The sequence below is a fragment of the Macrotis lagotis genome, chromosome 2 (genome assembly GCF_037893015.1).
Source record: "Macrotis lagotis isolate mMagLag1 chromosome 2, bilby.v1.9.chrom.fasta, whole genome shotgun sequence".
Classification (NCBI taxonomy): domain Eukaryota; kingdom Metazoa; phylum Chordata; class Mammalia; order Peramelemorphia; family Peramelidae; genus Macrotis; species Macrotis lagotis.
Genome location: NC_133659.1, coordinates 230,050,804 through 230,067,502, shown reverse-complemented (window position 1 = coordinate 230,067,502; position 16,699 = coordinate 230,050,804). Strand labels below are relative to the sequence as shown.

At 35.2% G+C, this 16,699-nt stretch overlaps 1 protein-coding gene across 1 annotated transcript in view; it reads left to right on the top strand.

Annotated features, from left to right (window-relative positions):
* The window catches only part of DHRS7C (dehydrogenase/reductase 7C), an 88,668-nt gene extending 72,756 nt beyond the window's left edge, over positions 1-15,912 (top strand). The window contains exon 8 of the mRNA XM_074225103.1: positions 15,718-15,912. Within this exon, the coding sequence (XP_074081204.1) occupies positions 15,718-15,757 (40 nt within the window). The 3' untranslated portion in view covers positions 15,758-15,912. The remainder of the gene's footprint in view (positions 1-15,717) is intronic.
* The last annotated feature ends 787 nt before the right edge of the window (positions 15,913-16,699 follow it).

Below are 16,699 nucleotides of genomic sequence, written 5' to 3'. Positions count from 1 at the left end.
TTGATGAGAATATTAGTAGAGAACATATAGACTTTCAAAACTAATATTCTACACTATAGCATAATGTTTGTTTGTCCTTCATTTTCAAAGAAGATCAGATCAGGGAGGTGATGCAATAACAAGCATGTGAATTGGATTTGAGTGAGGGGATGCTGTGCTAAGTCACCAGCCTCATTTTCTCCTTCAGGGTGATCTGGGTCCAGTGCCCAGATATGGATCAGGCCAATTAGAGATGACCCTGAATGTGAGGCAATCAGGGTTAAATGACTTGCTCAAGTTCACACAGTTAATCAAATGTCTGAAGCTGGATTCATATTCCTGTCCTCCTGATTCTAAGGTCACTGCTCTTATCTACTTCCTTAACATTATATAATTGAATGAAAGATATAGAAAATAAAAAATCTCATTGTTATTATTCATTGATTTAAAATTACTTTTTGTTTCAATAAAGCAAAATGCCCATTTAACAGTACTTCTCCAGCAAAGTATGTCACCCATACAACAAATTATTTAAGATTACTTGAAATATATTATAACAGGGAAAATCTTTTTTTTAAAACCAATTCTGTGAATTTTTGTATATCTGGACAATTTCCTATAGAAAAGAAAAAAAATCAATCCTTCCAAAGATCAACTAATTCATCTTTTTTTTATAAAAATTTAATTTATGGAATAAAACAAGCATTTCCACAACAATATATTTTTTAAAAGTTGATTGTGGCATCTTATTATCAATAAATCTTCAATTTAATTCTATAGATAACTTATTTGTGCATAGTTGTTTGCATAGTGTCTCCCTGTCTGATTGTGAGTTTCTGGAAAGCAAGGACTGTCTTTTACCTTTATTTATATTTTGCTGACTAATGACATTCAAATAATAAACTTCAAGAGGGCAGAGAATGGAAAGATATGGGTTCGCCAAAGTTAAAGAGAAGCTCCAACACAAAGTTGGAGTTGGAGAGGGATTCCCTATGGACAGAAAAGTCTGCCAAATGCACTTGTTTGTAGATGACATCACATTAGCTGTATAAAGCCCTGGCAACCTACAGAGACACCTAGAAGGGATCTATACCAGGATGTATTAGAATCAGTTCAAACTGGCAGAAGAGCAAGTTTTTTAAACTTTCACTGAGTGCATTTATGCCTTGAATACTGGCAAATGCTAAAAATTTGTTGTTGTTCTGTTATTTATCTAGATTAAAGGTAAATTATGGCCTGAAGGCCAAATCCAGTTGCTGCTTGTTCTTATACAACCCTCAAGTTAAAAATGGATTTAAGACTGTTTCATATGGAGATTGGGAAGTCTTAGCCTTTATTCTAAACATATACTTTTGTTTCAAATTTTTTAAAATTTGTGATTTTAAAAATATCCTGAAGTATTTGTTATATTTTATTTTTGCTCATGTATCTAGAATTGAAAAGAAGAAAACATTCCCTGCTTTAGAAACAGAAATATTTAGTCCAGACATGGAGGGAGCTAGAGTTGGGGGCCAAGGGAGGGGAACCATTAGGGCAAAGTAAACTTTTATAAGCCTGAAAAAAAATTCAAAATTCAGATATCTATAGTTTAAAAAAAATGCATGAATAAAAGACCTAATCTGGAAGCAAGCTCTGTCATGAACTGCTCTTTCCTTCTCTCTTTCCTTGAAAGGGATGGGGAATAATGTCTAGGAAAACCCCACCCACATGAAGGGAATCAACTTCCCTAAGCATGCTCAGATAGGCCCCCTGGCTCAGAGGTGATTGGCAGCTCAACCTGACTTGTTCCACAGCACCATCTGGTGTATTAAACTACTCTCAGACTGTTACAATGGTCTGTATTTGGCATTGTAGAACACCAAAGAAATTCATACAAATCCCTATTTCTAGTGAGATCAGAGCTATGTATCTTCAGACCAAATAACAATAACACACTTTGGTTATGCCAACTGCTTTGCAAATGAAATTCTACCCCTCTGACTGGTTCTATCAAGTATAATTGGATTTGTTCCTTGGTCACTATCCAGACTGTTCTTGATTTTTCATAGCTCTGGGATTTAGTTATTTTTTTAACAGAACACTATTGAGCTACTTAAATAAAAGCATATACTTTCTTTTAAAAAAAGAAAAGAAATGTTGTGACTTTTAGCACAATCTATGAAATTATTAACCTATGATTCCTTAAGTTTCGTTACTGTGGCATTTTCTTTATCAGTAAATAATTAAGGCATGAAACATGATGAGCTGAAAAATTTCTCAATTTTTAGTCAGCCTGCTAATGAATCTGAAAATGCAGTCCACATGATCTTCAGATGAGATATATATATATATATATATATATATATATATATATATATATATTTCATTGCTGAGCTTATAATAATAGTTATAGAACATCTTGGAATTTACAAAGTGTTTTGCAATATTTTCTCCCATTAAGTATTATGATTATCCCTACTTTACAGGTTCAGGTCCTCTTGATTATAAGGTCAGCATTGGATTCACCAAGCCACTTTTACTCTGAAGTTTTTCTAGTTTGTTAGGAAGGGCAACTAGATGGCACAGTGGATAGAGAACAGTGGATAGTCAGGAGGATGGGGTTTCAAATCCAACCTCAGACATTTGATACTCACTAGCTGTGTAGCCTTGGGCAAGTCACTTAACCCTGACTGCCATCTCCAGTTGTCCTGATTCATATCTGACCATTGAGCTCAGATGGCTTTGAAGGAAAAAGTGAGGCTGGTAACAGCACAGCTTCCCCTCACTCAAATCCAATTCAGGTGCTTCCCATGGCATCAACTTCCTGATGTCATGGTCTTCTTTGAAGACGAAGGACAGACATTATCGACTTGGTAGGATCTGTCCAAGTGAGAGCTCCCTTGGTGTTGCTTTAAAAAACAAAAACGAAAACAAAAAAAAAAAACAAAGTTGTCTCCAAACTGTGAACCTGTGATAAAAAATCAGAATAAGTGGCAAATGTTAATCATATATAGATATAAGACTGTGAGAGGAGAGAAAGAATAAAGAGAGAGAGGAAGGAAGAAGAAAGGAAGGAGGAAAAATTCAGATAGGGATGAATCTGTAAGCTCAAGAGAAAGGCTTAAGAATCTTTTTTTAATTCTGACTAACTAGAATAGAGGTATGAGACTTTCTCACACCTCCAGGAGACTAGAGTAATGAATTTAGACCTGGTTTCCTGGTGAATGGTTGCATGTAAGGTACTGAGAGTCAGTGTATAATAAAGGGGGTTGACAGTGGCCTATCAAAAGTCATAGAGCTTCTATGTGGCCAACCTGAAAACTCCAGCCTCATTGTCCTGAATTCAATCAGTCACACCCAGCATCAACATCAGGGCAAAGGGCTGCGATGATATTGAGGAATTCCTATGGGCATTTTAGGAGGTATACTGATAAACTGGAAAGCCTCTGGAGGATGGTGAAAGCTAATGGTGCTGGGGATAGTTAGGGAAGAGATAGCAAGTATCTTCTTCCCAGGAGAAAGAGGGACTGGTCTCTGAATTGCTGCAGAGGGCAGAAACAGAAACATTGCATTTTTACCACTGGGAGGCAGTGCTAGCCTTTTTCTCCTGGGATATTTTCCGATTGATGTTTTATAACAAGGGATCTTTCAGGAGGGAGCTTCCCTAGGAGTGTGCCTGCAAAGAGGAACTTGTGGTGAACCTTTCGATATTACTGTGGTCAGGGTTGAAATTGGGGCTTTCCTTCTCCTCTTACCCCCAGCAAAGTGACTTCACAAGGATTCAGGAGGAGGGGGTCAACTGGCACGAAATGGCTGGAGATGGGGAAACCTAGACAGCCAAGGGATGTTCTTAGGCAGAGGCTGCAGTTAACAAAATTCCCAAAACTGGTTACAAAGTGGAGCTAGTGTGTCGCAGCAGTTACAGACCCTTCCCAGCGGCAGGGTGGACTTGGAAGCTCTGGTCTCAAGAGAGGTTCTGGGAGAGAGGCTGCTGTTTCCAATGTCCTGGACTCATTAGTGGGGTCCATAGGAGAAACAGCAGTGAGCCACAGACACTAACTGGACAAGAGTCCAAAGAACGCAGCATTGATAAGGCGGGAGGAGATCAGCATAATGTTAGAATGTAGAGTACCACAGCATCCAAGACTTCAACTCTTTCATATTTCAGCTTTTTTTTTTTTTTTTTTTTTTTTTTTTTTTTTTGCTACTCAGAGACAGAAACTAATAGCATGTGTTGGCAGTTGGGGAATTTAGCCAAAGAGAAAGGAGGAAAGGGGATGATACACTGTGGAGCTCTGACTTTGAAGGGGACCCCGGAGGTGACAGCCTGGAACCTCTTTATGAGGGTTGTGGGTGCTGCAGAGTGAAAAATGCAAGAATAATTTGGGAAGGTAAAGGGCAATTATACCTGACATCATCTAGGACAGGTGTTCTTAACCTGAGGTCCAAGAACTTTTTTTTTAATATTTTGATCATTATATTTCCATACAATTGATTTTTCTTTGCAATCTTTTATGCTTTATTTTGTTACATCATTCTGAGAAAGACAAATAGATTTTACCAAGCTGCCAAAGGAGTCCAAAAAACAACAAAAGTTCAGAACCCCCTCTCTAGGACATTTTCCATGTATCCAATGGCCAGCATCTGCTGGGTTGACTTGAAAGGAAGCATCATGGTCAGGTTGTCAATGACCAGGTCTATGGACCTTTGTCTAATGAAAGGAATAAAGATGTAATGAGATAGTAGGAGGGAGTTTTTTCCACAATCTCAATTCTTGTTTTAGAGAGGAGGGAAAATCCCTCCAACATTTTCTTTAGAAGTTATCCTATCAATTCCTTAGATAAATGAGAGTTTGAACAAAGATATGGAGGAAAAGCATCAGGGGAGAGAGTAGAATTCGAGCTTCAAATATCAAAAAGACAACTACAAGAAGAAATCAATGTAAAGGAAAACATCAAAGAAATCAAAATTTTAAAAGAAGATGGCTCAGGGATGTGGTAAGAGTAAGAATAACTGCAAACACAACATCATCTGTGGACCTCTGATAAATTTATAGGATAGTAATCATAACTTTTGCTAACATTTGTATAGCTCTTACAATTTGCTAAGTACTTTACAATTATTTCATTTGATCCTTACAACAACCCTAGGAGGTCAGTGCTCTTATTTCCAGATAAAGAAACTGAACCAGACAGAAGTGAATCACACACACACACACACACACACACACACAAACACACAGACTGCTGAAGTTAATCACTGCACCACCTAGTTACTCCAAAAAGGGATAAGAGCCACCCAACATCATCAAGCATGGACAGGTTCTGTGTGTTCTATATCATTGGAAGTTTTATCCATATAGATGATATTATATTGAAAATGTGGGCCAAATAGTGAATTTTCTCTTTTATGATTGACCCTATTTCCTTGCTTGGTTAAGAATTTATTGGGGGGGGGCATCTAGGTGGCACAGTGAATAGAACTCGGGTCCTGGAGTAAGGAGGACCCAAGTTCAAATTCGGCCGCAATTTAATAATTACCTCGCTGTGTGACCTTGAACAAGTTACTGAACCTCATTGCCTTGCAAAAAAAAAAAAGGGTTTTTAAAGAATTTATCAGGCAGCTAGGTGGCACAGTGGATAGAACACCAGCCTGGAGTCAGGAGAACCTGATAAATGTGACCACAGACACTTAATAATTGCCTAGCTGTGTGACCTTAGTCAAACCACCTAACCCCATTGCCTTAAATAAAAATAAATAAATAAATTTGTTTAAAATGAATTTATACAAGAGTGCTAGAGCCAGTCATAATTGGATCTTGAAAGTCAGTTATTAAATGTCCATTGTTATTATTTAACTTTGGAAATTGATTTATTCTTTTTATTTTCTAGACTTAAGGAAGATGAAGAAAATGTTGATAATACCCATTAAATTTTAAATGCCTTTTTTCTTTTTTTTGGATGGTCAGTTATTAAATTTATTGGCACACCTCTAGAATTATCCTCCTGACCATAGTTCTCAAAAGTACTTCCTTCCATTTCCCTGAATTTTTAAAATATGACTCTTTATATTTAGATTGTTTTTATTTTTAGGTTGTTTTTTTTTTTTGCAAGGCAAACGGGGTTAAGTGGCTTGCCCAAGGCCACACAGCTAAGTAATTATTAAGTGTCTGAGGTCAAATTTGAACTCAGGTACTACTGACTCCAGGGCTGGTGCTCTATCCAGTGTGCAACCTAGCCGCCCCTATATTTAGATTATATCAATTATGAATCAATTTACTCATTCTGGAGAAGTTTGGAACTATGCCTCAAAAGCTATTAAATTTAACCCACTGATAGTGGTTCTAGTTCTATTCCAAGGAGAACAAAGAAAGAAGAAAAGGACCAATATGTACAAAAACTCTTTTTTATGGTGGCAAAGAATTGGAAACTGAGAGTTCCCATTAGATGGGGAATGGTTGGCCAAGTTATGAATGTGATAGGATAGTAAAATAATAAAGGAGATGATTTCAGAGAAACCTAGGAATAATGCAGAGTAAATCATAATCAGGAGAATTATTTATACAAAACAACAATCTTATAAAGACAAATAACATTAAAAGACTTTAGAACTCTGATTAATGCAATGACCAATCCTAATCCCAAACTCAAGAATAAATGTTACCCACCTCCTGACAGAGAGATAATAGACTTGGAGTGTTGACTGAGACTTTTTTTTACAGCCAATGGGGAAATTTGCTTGACTGTGTGTGTTTGTAACAGGGATTTTGTTATTCTTTTCTCATTTGGAAGGTAGGGTAAGGGAAGAGTAGAAGGGAGAAAAAAATAGATTTTATTTTTTATTGAAAAAGTTAAATTGTTAAAAATGTTTAGTTTGAGCATACATTTGGAAATGCACATAAGAATATAAACTGAAAAGTTAGAAAGAAATTAGGGAACTAACCAGTTTTGACCTTCATTAAGAAAATCATTGTTTCCATGATTGGGGAGGTATTTTGCACATAGTAAGCATTTTGAAAGTGCTTTTTAAATTCATTCTTGTGGGATTTTGAGGTGGTGAGGGAGAGATTTTTTTTTCATTATTCAGTGGCCATATTTTGACTGCTATGACATTCCTCTCATGTTTGAAGTCCTACTTCTTGGCTGTTATGTGGCATCCAAACAAAAAAAATGTTCATGTGCCAGGGCATAAAAACCTCATAAACAAATTGCACAAAAAAGTATTAATTGCATCCTCTGACTGCAATAATAGAGTATAAATTTTATAACCACTAAAGGGCCTCTGAAGAAAGGACTCAAACTTAAGAGACTAAATAATTTAATCTTCAATATTGGTAGATCCAAGAACATATCATAGAAACAATAGATAATTTTATTAAATAAAATGAAATCAATGAGACAACAAAGTTGTCCTTAAGAGAAAATGTATATTTCTAATCTCTTTAATCAACAAAATAGAGGAAGTAAATCAATTAATTGGCCATGAAACTAGAAGAGCAACAAATCAAAAAATCCCATCCAAATACAAAAATAGATATCCTGATCATAAAAAAAAGAAGAAAGAATACAAGAGCAAGAAAAAAAAAGGAAAAATATTAAACTGACAAATAAAATTAGGAACTGGGTTTGGGGGTGGGGGGATAAGGGAACTAATTTAAAAAAAGTATTATCCAATATGCCAAAAAATAAAAAAGAGGAAAATCAAATTGCTAATATCAAATTTTTTAAATAGAATTCACAATAAATGAAGAAATAAAAGAAGTTCTTAGGAACTACTTTGCTCAATTATATACTAACAAAATTGACAACAAATGAAATGAATGGGTAAATTTACAAAAATATAAAATAGTTGAAATTAAGAACAGAGAATTTAAATAACCTAGTTTTCAGAAAAATATTTGAGGAGGCAGCTAGGTGGCATAATGGATAGAGCATGGGCCCTGGAGTCAGGAGGACCTGATTCATATTTGATCTCAGACCCTTGATATTTACTTAGCTTTATTACCTTGGTCAAGGCACTTAACCCTATTGCCTTGCAAAAACCAAAAAAAAAGAAAAAAGAATTTGAGATATAAAAGAATTCACAAAGAAATTCCACTATCAGATGACTTAGAAGTGAATTCTAGCAAAGAACAATTAATTCCACTTTTACATTTACAAAAAAGGTAGAGGAAAAAAAGAATCTTACTATACTCTTCCAATTAGATGAATATGGGATATAATCTGAGAGAGGTAAAGAAGAGAAATGGAACTATAGTTTAATACTTCTATTCAATGTTGACTGAAAAATATTGAATAAAATATTAGCAAAGAAACTAAAGATTATACATTTGAACCAAGCTGGATTTATAGCATGTACATATAAAAATATAAGCACAATATAAGCACAGTAAAACAAAAGCTTACATTATAGACAAGTTAAAGAAGAAAGAACAAAAATAATCTTTATATAACTATGGATATAGGAATAAGAACAGAAAGCATCACAGGAGATAAAAATGGTCAGTTTTGATTACATAAAATTGACAATTTTTTTGCACAAAATCAATGCGGTTGAAATCATAAAGTTAACTAGGGGAAACAATCTTGTAGCAATATACTCAGCAATATCATTACTAGGCATACACCCCCAAAGGTATAAAAACAATAAAAAAAAACTGTGTACAAAAATATTTATACTAATTCTCTTTGTAGTAGCAAATACAATCAATCCTCAATATTTGCTTGTTTAACTTTTAGGACTTCAAGCATTCTCATGATTTTATTAGCAATCTCATTTTTGCTTTCCTACTAGCAACATTGTACATTTGCAGTGAGAGGCCTATGCATTGTGGGGAGGCTGGTATCCTATGACATTTCATTGGTTTTGTTCACCCTAACCTTGTAAAGATCTCCCCATGCATTCATTGCATATTTTCATTACCTTCAAAACTCAAGTTTTATACTGCAGTTATGCCCCTCAATGCATAGTGCGAGTCTTTTTGGGTTCTAAGCCCAAGCAAGCAAAGTCAGAAGTCTGTAGTCTATTAAGTCTGCAGTCAGAAAGACCTGAGTTCAAATGTGACCTCAGACACTTCCTAGCAGCTTGATGAGAAAATAAAGGCATTAGATAAACTTTATGCCAGAACGTCAGCAGCTGCTGTCAACTGGGAGACCCTTAAGAATCTCAGATGGTGCACAGAGACCTTGCTGACAAATTATTTCAAACTGGCACATCCTTCACTGTCTCCAACACCATCTTCCAGTTACGATGGACAAAGTGTTGGAGATGGTCAGTCTCAACATCTTCCAAGTCCTAGCAAGTTCTCTCTTGATTTCCAAAAGATGGTCAAGGTAGAAAGGTTTATATCCTCACGCTACCATTTGACACAATGGAAGGTCAGATTCTGGTTTTAAAATGTTTTAGTTTTTAGAATTTTATTTGCTGTACTACATTTATATGTTACAAAAAAATTATATCATTTGAAATCAATGTTTTTTATTGAGATATTAGCACAGAATTCAAGGGAATTACTAGGGAGAAAAATGTTTTGTATGTTATCAGTTTTATTTTGTGTGCCTCAATTTATGGGTTATTTCATTGTTACTGTGTTAGGAAAATGCATATTATCAAAATTAATGTTTTATTATAAAGAACTGCATGCAGAAAAGTATATTTAAAGCAATCTATAGTGAAAGATTATATTTTTTGTTGATTGTGCAAACCTAGTCCCCTAGTTCCTAATGAACCAACTTTGTATTTTTGGCTTTCCCACTGTTTTCTAGGAATATTTCCCCAGGAAAGTTGAGGATTGACTATAATTGGGTAAAAGGGAGGCAGGTATACTCATCAACTATAGAATACAAATAGTTCTCACTTTACATAAGTAGATCATTCGGCAGACCTTTTCATCATAAAGCCCCATCAACTGTCCTGCATAAATAAGTTAATTTGGTACCATAGTAAAAGCTTTGTGACTTCCACTTTTAAGTTTCTGAGACCAAAGTGTAAAGAGGAAAGTAGGCCTCAATTTAGGGGAACATTTTTATGCTTTGGTTCTTGCCATTTTCAATAAATATCTATTTGTAAATGTTCATTTCTATTAGCAGTCTAGATGATACTGAGGTAAAAATTACTGTCCAGTGATATTGGGGTTGGGGTGGGGGGAAGCACATCAAAATAGAGGCTTGAGCCAAAGCCTCAGGCTTATCCTTAGAATACTGAAGAGAAGCTCTGGACCTAACCTGCTAGGAGCTGGGTTAAGGACCTCCAGAATTTATAGGGGCTACATATATGCTTGTATTAAAGTTTAAAACTGCATTAAAATTTTTGGAATACTGCTTTGTATCTATACATATATATGATATATAAAGTATATATATACATACATGTGTGTATATATATATATATATATATACACAAATATCAGTTGTCCTTCATTCTTGAAAATCAAATTTACACGTACATATATTTTTGTGGTTGCTCAGTCATTTTAGTTGTGTCTGACTTCATGACCCTGTTTAGATTTTTCTTGGCAAAGATACTGGCATGGTTTACCATTTTCTTTTCCAAATCATTTTTTTTTAACAGATAGGATTCAATGTTTCACCAAAGTTCTAGGAAGTGTCTGAGGTCACATTTGAACTTTGGTCCTTCTGACATCAGGCCTGGTACTATCCTCTATGCCACCCAGCTTGCTCCTCGGGGAGGGCAAGGCAACAAGGTTGAATATAGAGCATCAGAACTGGGAGGGGGAGAAGCAAGGGGATGACAGTTCAGTGTTTCACCCCCCAACCCTAAGTAGGAGGACTCTCTTATAATGGCTCTATGGCTGGAGACTAGATGGACTGAGGGCTGGAGGGGGCAGGGAGTTTACCCCTTTAGCCACTGATCCCACTTGGGGGTGTCATCTCTTCCAAGTTGCTCTTTACCTTCTGCTACTTGGTTTCACAGTCCATCCCAGACTCCTAGTAGAGAGCAAAGTAAGGTACTGAAGCAGGGGCCTCTGGGCAGCGAGAGATAATATTGTCAATTTTACCAATGAACTGTTCCCAAGGGCAAGCACCCAAGGCTGCAGCTGAATGCTCACGTGGGACCCTCCCACCACCCCCAAAATGGAGGAAGAGTTCAGTAATTCCTCTTCTCCTGCCCTCATTCTATCTCATCCTCCTGCTTCCCCCCCCTTCGCCTTTTTCACTTTCCCCTTCTCTCCTCCTCATCTCTTCCCTCTTCCCTTTGTTGTTCTCCTTCCTTCCTCCTTTCCCTTCCCTTCTCTTCTTTTCCCTCCTCCTCTACTTTGCTCTTAAATCTTTTCCCCTTTGCGGCAGCTAGGTGGCACAGTGGATAGAGCACTGGCCCTGGAGTCAGGAGGACCTGAGTTCAAGTCTGACCTCAGACACTTAATAATTGCCTAGTTGTGTGTGGCCTTGGGCAAGCCACTTAACTCCATTGCCTTGCAAAAAAAAAAAATCTAAAGAAATCTTTTCCCCTTTTCCTTCCCTCCACCTTACTCCTTTCCTCTTCCCTTCTCTCCTTTCTCTTCTCTTTCCCCTTCTTTCTCCATTTTTCTCCTTCCTCTGTCCCCCTCCTCCCTTTTCCTCTTCTCTTCTTTTTCTGTCTTCTCTTCCCCCCCTCTTTCTCCCATTGCCCAGCCCCTTCTTCCCCCCCTTTTTCTCCCATCTTCCCCTTTTCTCTCCTTTATTTCTTTTAAACTTTCATGGAGTTACTTGCTAAAGATTGCACTCCTTTTTAATCCTCTTCTCAATTCTTTATGATTTTGGCAGGAAAATAGAGATAGTCAGGGTTGGGGCATCAGAGACTGAACACTATGATCTTGCCAGATTCTAAGGATAACCTTGAGGAACTGGAAAAGTTAATATACCTAATATCAATATCTTTTACTCTATTGTTATCTTCATAATATCAATTAACCAGTCACATCAAATTAGTTTTTACAAAGGAATATTCCCTGAGAAGATAAAAGATGAAAATAAAAAACCCATCCCCCCCAAAAAAATCTGAGACAATCTCATAAATATAAACAGAGTCCAGGGGAAAAATGGGCTCAGGCTGAGCACATAGGGCAAAAGGGTAATTTAAAGTTCTTGGCTGGGTGTAAGTCTTCTCACTTTGTGGAGCCCTCATGAGGTTCCCCTTCAGTGGGCAGAACTCAGCTGGGCTCCAAGGGGTGAGGGAAGGATTGCCTCTCAGTGCTCCATTTTTGTACGTAGTCTTTGTACAGGTTATGCCCTTATTCCTGGAATGTTCTTACTACTCTTTGAACCTTGGAATTCTTAGTTACCTTCAAAACAGCCCATAGGCCATGTTCTACATTTTCTGATTCCCCTAGATGCCCCATCAATTACCTCATATTTAATTTATAAATGCTTATATTGTATATGTGAAAATACATACATGACTACAAGGTCCTTGAGGCAGATGCTGTTTAATTTAATTTTCTTCTATATATTTCCAACATCTAGGACAGTGCTTGACAAATAGTAGGTACTTAAAAAATTTTTGATGATTGATTAATGGAATTTTGAGGGGTGGCTAGGTGATGCAATGAATAGAGCAACAGCTCTGGAGTCAGAAGGACCTGTGTTCAAAAAAGGCCTCAGATACTTATTGGGTCTGTTACCTTGGTCAAGTTATTTAACCCAATTGCCTCCATAAAAGAAAATAAATCAAAGCACTTTGAAACCAACTCTATTTCTTATTATCACATTGTCTGGACCTCTTCACCCCCTTCAGCCAAACTGCTATGAAAAATCCCAACCCAAATTTTAGGACACAAAAAATAGACCCCCTCCAAACCAAGTTTTCCTGACTCTCTCCAGACGCACAATCCCCCCCTCCTTTATGAAAGAAAAAAATGAAAATAAGGAATAAATGTTTTAAATGCATTTTAATTGATATCTTTTGCTTTTACATCACCTGAATTTCCTCCACATCCCTTTCCTCATCCCTGACCCAGAGCCACTCCTTACAGTACAAATTACAAAAGAAAAAAGAACCAAAGAATATACATTTTGCAATATACATTGTTGTACTTATTGCAGCATTTTTTTATTGCTTTTACTTCATTTGGCATCACTTCCTATAAGTCTTTATATGTTTCTCTTTTTCATCATAGCTATTGTTTCTTAAAGCAGAGTAGGTCCATACATAAACCATAATTTATTTAGATTCTGCTCAATCAATGAATATTATTAGAAGTCTCCCTTTGAGTAGATTTTGGTAGATTGGTACCTCCAAAATAAATCTACCACAACTCAGAAATTATAGAGGCTAAAAATTTAGGTTTTATTATACTTAAGATTCAGGATTCAAAACAATAACCTTGAACAAAAATTAAGAATCTAAAGAGGTTTTGGAGTCAAAATTACATATTTTTTTTTAATTTTAGACTGTAAAAGTTAAAAAAAAAGATTTATCATCCCATACTTTTTTCAAATTTAATTAAGCAAAGTAATGATCTCATATATTTCCTAAGGATACAAACCTAGTTAAATATACTCTATAGGTAAACTAAGTCAGGTTACAGATTAAGCTACATTTAGAGGGTTCACAATAGGCTGACTAAAGGGGAAAGGATTTCCAAGTCATCAAGATAACCAGAGTCAGGGACAGTTGGGATTCTTCTTCAAAGAACTTACATCTCTTTGGAATAGTCTAACTCTCTTTGGATTTCTATCCGAGGAATATCAAACAATCTTCTCTTTAACATTGTTATTCCATGAGTCTGATTTGGTGAGATTAAAATGAACATCAGATAGTTTTTTAGTTAACCATAAATTGTATGAGGAATGATCCTGAGTCCTGAATAATAAAAGGAAATTAAAATTTCTCATCACAATACCTTGTTTCCAGTTATTTGCTACCACCAAAAATGCTAACATAAATATTTTGATCCATATAGAAACTTTCTTTTTACCAGAGACCTCCTTGGTGTATATGCCCAGCAGTCAAAGCTTTGAGTCAAAGGATATGGACATTTTTATTACTTTACTTGCATAATTCCAAACTTTTTTCCAAAATGGTTGTACTAATTCATAGCTCCATCAACAAAGTGCCTATCTTTTCACAACCCCTCCAACACTAATGAGACCCTTTCTTTGTCATGTTTACCAGTTTCCTGCATTTTTTCTTATGAATGATGTGGAACATTTTTTCCTAAGTTGCTAATAGTTTATGATTTCATCATTTGAGAACTACTCATTCATCCTATGACCATTTATCTATTGAGCAATGACTTTGGGGAAGTTGTATGTGTATGTTTGTACATACATATATATACACATACACACATATATAAAATGTTTATTAATGTGCACATGTATATATGTGTATGTATATAGGCATAGTGCACATACAAATAGACATCTACACATAAAATGTGTGTACAAACATTTATGTATCTACATATATGTATGTATTAGTTATATAACTTGAATACCAAAGCCTTAACTAAAAAGTTTGATAAAGAATTTTTTTCATTCAATCTCTTCCCATCTTATCCTAGATGCATTACTTTTGTTTGTGCAAAAGCATTTGTTTCATGTAATTGAAGTTATCTATTTTATATTTTGTAATTACATCTATTTCATTTGATTAAGGATTCATATCTTACCCATAACTTTGAAAAGCATATGATCTGCTTCTAATTATTTTATGGCTATATTTTTATCTATAAATTAAACTAATCAATGAAAGTTAAATTCAATATCTTTAATAGTCAGGTCATGTTTTGAACTTATCATAGAACTGCTTTCCAATTTTCCCAGCAGTTCTTACCAAATAGGAATAAATATATAGTTTATAATAAATAAATGGTTAATATTTGCCAGACACTGGAGTAATGAGTGCTATTATTTCTCATTCTCCCTTTTCTAATATGTTCCATTGATTGACTTTAATACCAAATGGTTTTCATGATTGCCACTTTATAATAGGGTTTGAGGTCTGAAGGTATAATTTATTCCCTCTTTCAGTCGTACTCTTTTCATTATTTTCTTTGATATTCTAGATTTTTTGTTTCTCAAAATGAATTTTGTTAATATTTTATCAAGTACTCTGAAGTATCCTTTTGGCAGTTTGCTTGGTATGGCATAAAACCCATAAAATAACATTGGTAGAAGTATCATTTTTATTATGTAGCCTTGATTCAGCCTTGAGCACCAAAAATTCCTCCAATTATTTAACATATTGCTTACTTTTTATTTATAATGATGATTGCTAGCATTTATAAATTAAATTTATAATTAATTATATATATTATATATAATTATAATTAATTTATAAACAAATTAAAAAACTAGCAAGACATAATAAATAGCAACATATTACATTATTTTATATTACATTGATTGTAGCATTTATATTATGCTTTAAAGCATATATATATATATATATATATTATTTCATTGACTCTCACAACAATTCTATAAGGCAAGTCCTATTTTTCAGATGAGGAAACTAAGACTGAGAGAGAGATTAGATAATTTGTCCAAAGTCACACAAAATATGTGTATAAAGGGAAATTTAAATTTAAATCAAGTTATGGTTATGGGATTTAGTCTGTGGTGTTCCAGGACTGCTTCCTCACTGTCATTTTATTTCTTTAAATTTATTCTTTTTTGAGGGGAAAAATATCTCTTAATTTTCCCTAAGATGATGTTTCTAGGTTTTTTTTTTATAATAATCTTGAGAAGGAATATTTTTTATTTGTGTTTTTCTTGGTAGTTGTATTTATTTACCTTCCTGTTACTGTTGTTTCAGGAACCAGAACCAGAACCAGGTTCCCATGCACATGCATTAAACTGATCAACTTGGAGAAACTAATAAACATGTATGTTAATCTAATTCCTGTTTGTTTTTCCTAAAGACCAAGCTCTGTGGACTAAAACAAGATGACCTAATGCCATTTGTTCCTTATTAGGGCAAACTCTGGAGGCTAACGCAAGTATTTAAGTCTTTGTTAGGGCCAAAACTCATGATATATATACACATATTTGTTGGGTTGCTCGTCCTTCATCCTTGAAAAGGACCAAAATGACATCATCACATTAGAATCAAATTACAGTGTGTCTGACTCTGGCCAATCAGACCAATACAAGTTTGGAATGCTCTACCACAAATCAGACACAAATAATCCATGTGAACATTTGGGGTGGATTCAAACCATATAAATATACATATGTGTATGTGTGTGCATGTGTCCATGTATGTATATTTGTGTGTGTATATACATATGCATGTGTATATGAATGTTAAAATAGTTTTTTTATTAATTACTTTTAAAAAGGAAGAGAAGAGCTTAACTTTTTAATTATGAGAAAGTTTAGCCTTTTAGTGCCTTGGGAACTGTCCAAGACTAAGTTAAAGATGAACTTTACAACTGCACAGAGAGTTTTTACATTGGGAACCTAAAGGCTCCACAAAAACAGAACTATTTACAACTAGGAGTGGACATGTAACTCTCATTGAAGAAGGGAATGCTTGGTAAGGAAACTCCCTCTACTAGAGCCAATCAGCACACTTTTTCTGCAATTCACTTGTCCAAGGTGACATAGTCACTAAAGTGCCAGAAGCAGGATTAGAGCCCTGATATTCTGGGCTCTCAGGTCAGTTCCCTAGAGATGCAATACTCCAAGCTGCTTCTCTGTTTACAACAAAAAAATATACTAACAATAGTTAGCTTTTAGATAGCACTTACCATGTGCCTATCACTGGGCTAAGCACTTTACAATTATTTTCTCAT